This window comes from Rosa rugosa, chromosome 4, assembly GCF_958449725.1.
Source record: "Rosa rugosa chromosome 4, drRosRugo1.1, whole genome shotgun sequence".
NCBI lineage: Eukaryota > Viridiplantae > Streptophyta > Magnoliopsida > Rosales > Rosaceae > Rosa > Rosa rugosa.
This window is the reverse complement of record NC_084823.1, coordinates 50,516,763-50,526,693: the sequence shown is the minus strand read 5'-3', so window position 1 is coordinate 50,526,693 and position 9,931 is coordinate 50,516,763. Positions and strand designations below refer to the sequence as shown.

The 9,931-nt window shown below is 37.8% G+C and overlaps 1 protein-coding gene and 1 long non-coding RNA gene across 17 annotated transcripts; one reads left to right on the top strand and one right to left on the bottom strand.

Annotated features, from left to right (window-relative positions):
• The first annotated feature begins 2,418 nt into the window (after positions 1-2,418).
• LOC133706717 (uncharacterized) lies at positions 2,419-5,755 on the top strand. 16 transcript variants are annotated; one of them, XR_009844696.1, is made up of 10 exons: positions 2,419-2,665; positions 2,790-2,887; positions 3,070-3,110; positions 3,215-3,230; positions 3,504-3,573; positions 3,704-3,755; positions 4,372-4,492; positions 4,586-4,623; positions 4,765-4,897; positions 5,030-5,755. XR_009844696.1 is itself a non-coding variant. In XM_062132260.1 (6 exons), exons 1-5 carry the CDS (start codon positions 3,219-3,221, stop codon positions 4,885-4,887), a joined length of 303 nt encoding a protein of 100 aa, XP_061988244.1. In that variant the 5' UTR covers positions 3,202-3,218; the 3' UTR covers positions 4,888-4,897; positions 5,030-5,755. The 16 variants fall into 16 exon arrangements, 1 of the variants encoding a protein (XP_061988244.1); XR_009844688.1 differs by lacking the exon at positions 3,215-3,230; XR_009844684.1 differs by lacking the exons at positions 3,215-3,230; positions 4,372-4,492 and having other exon boundaries at positions 3,504-3,578; positions 5,030-5,141; positions 5,428-5,755.
• A 1,799-nt stretch (positions 5,756-7,554) lies between these two features.
• On the bottom strand, positions 7,555-9,502 carry LOC133707253 (uncharacterized). Its single transcript, XR_009845021.1, has 3 exons — positions 9,368-9,502; positions 8,736-8,814; positions 7,555-7,763 (listed from the first exon to the last, which is right to left on the bottom strand). It is a non-coding gene; the product is annotated as an uncharacterized LOC133707253 (long non-coding RNA).
• Positions 9,503-9,931: the final 429 nt, after the last annotated feature.

The following is a 9,931-nucleotide window of genomic DNA, read 5'->3' as shown; positions in this document are numbered from 1 at the left end:
AAAGTTATCAATGTGATACCTGGACTCATTTTTTCGTATCAATGTGATACCTACGGCCAATTTCCGTCACGGAGCCGTTACGGAAATTGGTCATAGGTACGACGTTGATACGAAAAAATGAGTCCAGGTATCACATTGATAACTTTGTAAGTTCAGGTATCATTCTGAAAGTCCCCTAAGTGTCCAGACACCGTTGGTGAATTTTTCCCTTAGTTTAAATACTACTAAAAGATAGGAAAAGCATCCTCTCCTCATGCTTACTTGCCTTATATAACCTCATATCTCAATCTTGGTGCAATTTTTTGGGCAAGTTGGTTGGATTTTCTATTGTCTTTACCCTCAAACCCAGTTTTTTTTTTTTTTTTTTTTTTTTTTAGAATACCCTTAAACCTAGTATGGTCTTGCAAAGAAATAAAAATCTAATTCGGAGTCTACATTAGAATAATAGTGTCAAATTCTCTACCAACTATATGTCCAATCTCCGCAACACCATAACTTGGCCGTTTGCACTAAAGGGAAGAAAGAGAATAAACAAAGAGATGGAAGAAAAGTGAAGAAAAGAGAGTAGCTAATCAAATAAGATGTAGTTTGGTATAGAAAAGAAAATGAACAACAAGTAAATTGTGGTCGCACGATTGAAATAGACGATCAAGATAGGACATGAGGAAATATGAGATGAAAAGAGATGAATAGAAGATGGAGTCCTAAAAGATAGAAGAAAAAGACAGTCCAACATCCAATGCACTTGTTTCTTTTTTTAATTGAGAATGAATTATTAATGGCTTCAGATGTGGGACCCATTAATGATCTCATATGTGGAACCCATTACTTTTTATGAAAAAATAAATTTAAACTGAATGTGATATGCAAAAGTTAAACATGAAGAAAATTTAATGGAAAGTAAAAAGTTCATTGAAAATTTTAAAGATTGGAGAACAACAAATTGGGATAGTGGTAATTATCAAAATATTTGAATCATCACATTGGTAGAGAAAAGTGGAGCTTGATAACTTCTCTCGTTGTTCTTTATAATCCTAACCGTGTCCCCCCCCCCCCTTCTCTTTCCCCTTCTCTTGTTATTTATAGGTTTTAGCTAGGTCAAATAAGTGTCTACTTGATTGAGCTATGGTAAGGGGATTATGGTCTTGAGGCAGTACCATGTTTTTGGTGTTATTCCTCAGTACTATGTGTTCTATTATCGGTGTTTTTTTGTTGTCAATCAAATGATGAATTGCTCTTACACATGGTTTAGCATTTTTTGGACAAGGTGCAGAAGAGGGCGAAATGAATATTTTGGATGTTGACTGCAAGATATATTATGACTCCCAGGATCATTGGTCTTTCAGTTTCTTGTTAGTGCTTAGAGTTTGGACTTTATTGGTTCATGGTGTCGATCTATAACCGCTAGTAGAGTAGTTTCTCTTCTATAGTTTAAGTTGTGGTGAATTTACATTGTTATTCTCATACTTAGAATTTATAGTTTTAATTAATAAATGGTTCTTTTCTTCATCTAAAAAAAAAGGACCAAATTTGATACAAGTCCTTTCTATATCCAAGCTACTTGGTTGCCAACCATGCACGACAATCATTCTAAGGCTATCTCCAACATTATGTGTGTGTGTGTGGGGGGTGGGGAATATATCCAGGGACAAATATTTGGACCTCAAATATCACTAATTAATATTCATATAAATTACGAGCCATAATTTTGTTCGTCTCCAATCCTTAAGGCTATAATATTAGTGGAATAGTCGGCTTCCTCACTCTTTTCTCATCAAATGTTCACATTAGTGGGCTTCACTTTCCACTTGGCGGCCGAAGCAAGGGTTATAGTGCATAGCCCAGCCCCTTGCCTTTTTAGCCTCTCATAGGCTAGCTCTAAGGGGGCTAAATAGACTCCGGGCTGAATATTTGGACCCCAAATATCACTATTTATATAAATAATAAAGTTCATAATTTTGTCCATCTCTAACCTTTAGGGCTATAAGGGGGAGGGGGGGGGGGGAGGAATATATCCAGGGACAAATATTTTGACCTCAAATATCACTAATCAATATTCATATAAATTACGAGCCATAATTTTGTTCGTCTTCAACCCTTAAGGCTATAATATTAGTGGAATAGTGGGCTTCCTCACTCTTTTCTCATCAAATGTTCACATTAGTGGGCTTTACTTTCCACTTGGCGGCCGAAGCAAGGGTCATAGTACATAGCCCAGCCCCTTGCCTTTTTAACCCCTCATAGGTTATCTCCAAGGGGGCTAAATAGACCATGCGCTGAATAATTGGACCCTAAATATCACTATTTATATAAATAATAAGGTTAATAATTTTGTCCATCTCTAACCTTTAGGACTATAATATAAGTAAAGTAATGATTTCCCCACTTTTTTTTCATCAAATGTTCACACCAATTTACTATATACTAATTCTCAGTTAACTGTTCATCGGCTTAGTAACAGTGCCGGCTCGAGCCGAGCCGTTAATGTGAAAAGACCATTTTGCCCTTCGTCTGTTGGAATAATTACGGTTTGCTGTTTGACCTACCTATAAAATGTGCTGAACTGATAGAAGCGATCTTTTTCCTCTCTCTTCGTTTTTCAGCTGAGTTCTGCGTTCTATTGTTGACAGAGAGTGAGAGAGAGGGAGAGGGTTGGTAACAGTGGGTAGGTTCTGCATGTCATCATTTACTGCATTTTTGTTCGATTTAGGACTTATTTGTTGGGTTTTTGTGAAAGAAATTCGTTTCGAATCTTTGTATGTGATTGATTTGGGGTTTGGCTTATGCAGGGGTTTCGGATTCTCGGTTTCGATTGAGCTGGCAATCTTTTCATCAAATCAGACGATCCGATTGAGCAATCATATATCTTTGAGACTTTGAGCTTCAGGTAAGCGCTTCTTATTTGGTCGGTTGGTTTTGAATGTCGGTGCATGCAATTTTGTTGTAATGGATTTCTGTAAATTTTACCAAAAACTGGAATCATTACTTTATGTCAAAATCTCATGAATGTTTCCATGCATGAATGCTTGCTTCATTTCAAAACCTTATGAGCGTTTCCATTATTGACAGATACATCAGGAGAAGTCCATCGCAATATGACAGATTGGAAGGTTTGTGAGACATGGTTCCTCACTCAAGTTTTTTTTTTTTTTTTCTTACCCATTTTTCCTTCTTTTCGTCTTTCTAATTCTGACGCTTTATGTAAGCTTTACAGGTGCATGCATGTGAAGGTATGTGGGTATGTGGGTTTATCTAGCTGTGTTTGGTTTGGCATTTGAATTTGGTTTTGTGGGTGATTTAGCATTTTTTTTAATCTGGGTTTTGTGTGGGTTTGCATTAGAGCTGTGTTATGTGGAATTAGATATGGGAAGTAGTTAGATTTAGCAAATCGTGTCATGCATCTGTTAGTATATATCATTTTTTGCTTTGTTGTTATTTCTGCGAGCAATTTTTCATTTGGTGTCTTTATGAACACTTCTTTTTTCTTCTTTTTTTCGTTCCAGGTGTAGCATCTTTCTTATTCATACTGTATTGGATTATTGTATGGAGTTGATTCTGTCTTATTTCGATGAGGTCAGGTTAGATATTCCATTTGTTTCCATTTCTTATTTCAATGATTGATAAGGTTGGTAATTAAATTCCATTTGTTTCCCATAATTGGAAGAGCTGGAGTCATCTGATTGGTAATATTTGAAATTAACAGGTGAAGAAGGTAGGTAACTCAGAGAAAAGGAAGAGGGGGACGGGAACAATCGGTACCTTTTTTATTTTTATCTTCATTGAGTTTTTGGGTTTGCTGTGTTTGCATGGTTTCTGGGATCATTGATTGTATGATCTTCATGTTTGTGTTCAAGGTGTGGGTGGCTGTGATACTTAATTTCAGAGCCAATTTGGACTCTGGAGCCTGGAATATCATATGGGTTTTATCTGTTTCAGGTGTTTGGGGGTTTAATTTTGAGATAGGTTCATGATCTTCATAGTCTCTGCAAGCCAGATCACTGGGACAGTTAACAATGAATTTCTTGACTTCTCTGTTGTGTGCAATGTTGGGAGCATATTTTCATTATTTGTTGACTGATTTTGTTCCCATGTTTTTTTTTTTTAATTCTGTTCAATCTTCTTTTCTTTATAACATACTCAACATACTAAACAAACTAATAGCCAAGCTAACAAATGATGCGCCCTGCTTCTGGGAGTCTTCTTATGCTTCCTTTGATATCAATAATTCAGATTCTAAAGTGTTTAATCCCAGATACTTAAAGACCCAAAAAAGAATTGCTGATACTTCTAATGTTTACAGAACATTTACATTGACTTTGTAGTCACTTTGGCCTTGACTTATTAACATCTAAATTTATTTTGTTGATGCAGCTTTGGCATCGTTTATATTTGAAGTTTGATCATGTCTAGCTCATAATTGTTGAATGGAATCATATATCCCAATTTCAACTGTACCAATGATAGCACAGTGAAACAAATGTTCAATTGATAGGTCATGCATCGATCTTGGGGCAATTGATGTGGAAAATAATTTGTGTTTCTTCCTAATATTGCTACTAAAATATGCTTTTTGATACATGTTCAGGTGTATCAATACGTAATGGAAGAGAAATCCTTTTAAAGGTAAATTTGAAAGACATACCATACTAAGATCTTTAACTTTTATAAAATTCAGTTATAATATTACCTTTGGTATTTTTTTGTACATGAAATAGGCGTGTTTTAATTCATGCAGTCCTCATTGTCTTGCATTTTTTTTTTCAGGACGATTGGAGAAGGTTAGAGGAGCCTTATGGAAGTATATTCATAACTATTCCAACTGTTCTTGATTCATCATTGGCTCCAGCAGGGCACCGTATTCTTCATATTTACGACCTCTTCCATTGAAGACTGGGAGGTAAATATATGTTATCAAAATAAATAAATGGTTGACCATTATTGTTCCTTTCCCCACCCTCTTCCCTAACCCCTTCTAGAATCAGTGTTTGTAAAATTTGAATTGCTAATGAGGTGGTAATTTCTATATTAGGGACTTCTCTCGAAAGGACTATGAATCAAAGGAGCTTATGGCAGATGTCATCATTAGCAGATTAGAGAAGATACTATTTCCAGGGCTTAAGTCATCCATCGTTTTTAAGGAGGTAATGCTTACAGTATTGATTCCAATCATTGTGAGCTATGGGTGTTGATTCGTATTGAATAAAGGGTTGGTTGAAACTTGAACTTATTGTGGTTTAAGTAAACTTACAATTCCTGTATCCAACTTCCTTTTGGCACATTGCAGTATTAAACATGTCCATTGCTCTGGCTATTGCTATTTGGGATAAAAAAAAAAAATTATTTCCTTTTTTCATTATGAAACTTGCCTCCTTTATAATTTCTGACTTTTACTGTCTCTTTTATAATTTCTTACTTTCACAATGACAGGGAGACCAACATTGAATCAGCAACACCATCGACCAAAACCATCAACAAAGAAAAAATGGACTGAAATGTCATGACACTTTTGGTGTAAATAGAACTGGAGGAAGCAACTTTTTGGACAACCTCCACCACTGATCATCACTAGCTAACAACTTCTTAGCACACATATATGCTAATGGAGATCATCACTTATTTTTGGCAAGCAGATTAGGCATTCATTGTAATTAAGTTAGCCTACAAGTAGAACAACTTATTTTTGGCAAGCTGTTCCAACAGCAACTGTAACCTGTTTTTGAACACTAGATTTTAGTAAAACAAGCTCTTAACGAGATGCTCTATCCTTCTAAACTTTCAGATTTTGTTCTAAAACCCGCAGCAACGCGCGGGCATGAATGCTAGTGGGCTCTATTTCTCACTTGGGGGCAAGGCCAGGGCCATATATTATCCAGTCCTTGACCTTTTAGCCCCTAAAATGTTTTTTAGGTTTTTAGCCCCATAGGTTGGAGTTTTAATTGCATTTGAGAGGCTGAATTAAGGATATAGCTCATCGATTGGAGTTTGCTTAAATTGCATACAAGGAGCAAAATTAAAGCTCGTGAATAAGAGATGGCCTAAGTCCCCTCCACCAACACCTGCCGAAAATAAGCCTGAGCCGCAAAAGAAGATATGACTATAAATGGGATCACTTACCCTCAATTGTGTCAAGTCGTTAAGGAACCATAAGAGGAGCATGACACAAAAAAAGTATGACAAAATAAGGCCCAAAGAGCCATGTCACCCGTTGCTATGCATATGACGCACTGTTTTCTTCAATTTTTGGGATAAATCTGAATGTTTCTTGATCAAAATAGACAAAAAGAGAACAAAAAAATTGAATCAACCAAGTAGCTAGGCTTCGAGCTTGTTTCCCTTTCTCATTCCAATAATTATTTGAAGACGCCATTTCGGCCCTGTTAATTTGCCTTTTTTTTTTTCAATTGTTCCCCAAAACAAAACACATTGTCGTCACTCTTTTTGGATCTTAACATATTTTCTTAACTACTACACCGAGGGAAAAAAAAAGTATGTTTGGTTGACCAGCTAAAGAAAATGTGCTTTTGTGGTCCTAATGGATTGGTTGACAACCAATTAAGAGACTTTCTCTCAGAGAATCAGATTTTGCTTCTAATTGTGAGTAAATCTCTTATGACAACAATACCTGTCACGCCCCGAATTTCGAATAAAGAAATTCGAATCCGAAACGCAATTACCTAACAAGCTCAAAAAGAACAGTCAGAAAATTTTTCATTTAAACTATGCAACAAAACCAACCAAGCTCACAATATCAATACCGACTTGTTCTTTAGAGTCACATATTACATTACCAAAGAGTTTACAAATTAAACTGAATAACAATTCAATGAGTAAACTGTACATACATGTACATTTGCAAGCATAATTAGCTATAATGGGCCACGCTCATTGTACCGCTAAAGGTACTAATTCCAACCAAAGGAATGACATACAGATACACCGCCAGGCGGGCTACAACCTCAGCGTCAGATCACCCCCAGATCACCGCCGACGCGCCGCGCCAAAATAACATCAGTAGCTCCCAGAACTGGGGACTGAAGCACATCAGTCCCACATCGAAAACAAAGAGAAGATCAACATCTTCCTCACCTATAAAAGGTTCTCTCTTCTCTCCTCATTAATTACGCATTCAATACTTACCTACTGTTACTTTGTCAACATAAATACATTGACTAACTTAGGCATCGGAGAGTTGAAGACCGCCCAACGCAGTCTCCCTCTGACGCCCTTTGTATTTTACTTGACAGGTAGCGGAGACTTTGAGAACGTCACAAGTATCGATCCGCCCACCGGATCAGCGTTAACAAAGGTTCAGCTACCGCCGGACTTTTAGACATTAACTTAAACACACCTACCACACTCACTACACAGCGGAAGACTAAAACTAAAGTACCCTTCTACGTCCAAGCTACGACAACATCAAAGCCTCAGTTTTGACAACGATTACTCGTTACTTTGACCTGCACAATAACCTCTACTGTCACGCCCCGAATTTTGAATAACACATTCAAAATCCGAAACATGAATTAAACAACTTAAACAAATAAACGTTCTGAATTCTTTTCTCAGAAACAACTCCACCACTTACACAAAATTTCCAAATCGGTAAACTTCGAGTTAATTATTACAATTCCCTCTTACAAAGTAAAATTGTAAAACTCTAAACGAGCATAACGAACCTCACAACATAAAATCAGAGTATCACAAGCAGCTACTCTACACAGCTCGATCACCTTCCTGATTCTCCTGTCCTGTAGGATTACCCGCTACACCGTTTGAATAGTGTACCGGGAATTGCAACAACACAAAACCCGGTAAGCTTTTTGCAAAGCTCGTATGAGTAAACAAGAAAGAACTGTTGATTTATTAAATTACAATTCAAGTAAAATTCAACAGTATTACGTCTGCAAAGAGACATCAAACCACTCATGGAAAACCACAAGGAATACATTTTCACAATCCTCAAATCACAATACACCACACTGGTCCTGCAAACACCCAACCCACATAACACCACTCTGGTCCATCCCAATAACATGTTAGAGCTCTAACTGCCTCGTTACCTCTGACACCTTGGCCTAGGGTCAAGCAACGGCAAAAATACTTCGGTTAACACTATAACCGTCGCGCTTTGGACATCCCCGTCCTCAGCACCATATACTTCGGTTAATAATAAACCGTCGCGCTTTGGACATCCCCGTCCTCAGCACACAACTTCGGTTAATAATAAACCGTCGCACCTTGGACATCCCCGTCCTCAGCACACAAACACTCCGGTTATCCTTAACCGTCGAACTTCGGACACCTCATCCTCAGAACCCTACATTCTCTAACTCTATACATACTCCAATGTAAATCATGAATATTAACAAGAACTCATCAATCATGATCATCACATATAAATATGATAAGTCAAATTTCAATTCATAGTATTTTAATCATCCCAAATTCCACACTCTTCAATGTCACACCATTCCACATATAATCACGTAAATATATATATACGTAATTATCCGCTCAGGGATAATCACTATTACCAACTATAGTTCACATGCAATAAAACCGAGAAATTCATTTGTATAGTAAAAATCATTTTACTTACCCATGGACCGTAGTTGATCAAGTCCATATGATTTTAAAACAAATATTTATTCCATAAATATTTTCACGCAATTACGACAAAATAAGGTAATTAAATTTATTCGGTTCGTAATATGAACCACGTGAGGTTTACTCACCTCTAAATTCCCGCTGCGTCTTCTTAACAGCTCAAAATACAATTTCACGAATCGTCCGCCAAATCAAACCGTCGATCACCTAATCAAACATGACCTTAACTTAGCCAATAACTCAAAAACAAAATCAAACGACAATCCAACGGTCGGATTGAAATTAAATGATGATCCAACGGTCGGATCCTCACGGATCGCCTTCCTAATCACTGTTTTGCATTTATACGAAGATCCAACGGTCGGATCTTCGCCCATGACCACACAAAGCCAATGGGACAGTCATAAGATCATCATATCAAAACTACAAGTCCATCTGACGGTCCTAACTTCACATATCATGAATCAAACGATCAAAATCGATCGAAACGTAAAAATTCATAACTTAATCATATGATATCCAAAAATTGCGTATAATATATCAAAATGATCGTATTGAAATATAGAATCTGAAAATGTACAGAAACCATATTTTTGATCCCCGGAGGTGGCCGGAAAGGGCCGCCGGAGTTAGTGGCAGAGCCGCCGCCGACCACCACCAATGGTGTCGGGGCCGGGCTGCTCTTCTTCCTCTCATCATGCTTAACAACTTTCATAACTAGCACGAAGTCTGAAAATGACCGGAAGGGGTCGAAAATTACCTTGAACAGTATGAAGGTGGCCGGAATTTTCCAGAAACCGGCGAGAAATTGCAGAAAACGGCGAGCTCCAATTCGACGTAAAAACGTCAATTTAAGGCTTCGATTTCTTCTGAAGAGTTGTTAAGAAACTCAAGAAGAACTCACTGGTTCAAGAATCACAGAAAAATATGGTCTGTAGCTCGAGATATCTTGATCGAAAGCGTCGGTGGCCGGAAAATTTCCAGAATCCGGCGAGCTTGAATTCCGACGTAAAAACTTCAATTTCTCGCTTCGATCCCTTCATGAAAGTTGTTCAGAACTTCAATCTGAGTTCACCAGCTCAAGAAACACTCAAAACGACGTCCTGTAGCGCGAGATATATCGATCGAAAGCCTCGGTTTTCGATTTTGATCGGGTCTGGCTTCCAGCCGCCACCACGAGTAGCGCCGCCGTGCAAGGCCACTTCTGGGAGCTTCAGGACGTTGAGGCGAGCTCGAGGATGAAGTTTGGGGGGAATTGGTGGCCGGAAACACGAGGAGGATGAGTTAGTTCGGTTTCGGGTGCAACCGGGTTCGAGCTGGTTTG

Bases quoted from the DNA above. Each gene is read 5' to 3' on its own strand.
- LOC133706717 (XM_062132260.1), top strand. From the start codon at position 3,219: ATGCATGTGAAGGTATGTGG. The intron at 3,574-3,703 runs GTCAGGTTAGAT...TGAAATTAACAG, and splicing joins TTCTGTCTTATTTCGATGAG to GTGAAGAAGGTAGGTAACTC. The intron at 3,756-4,585 runs GTACCTTTTTTA...ATACATGTTCAG, and splicing joins GAGGGGGACGGGAACAATCG to GTGTATCAATACGTAATGGA.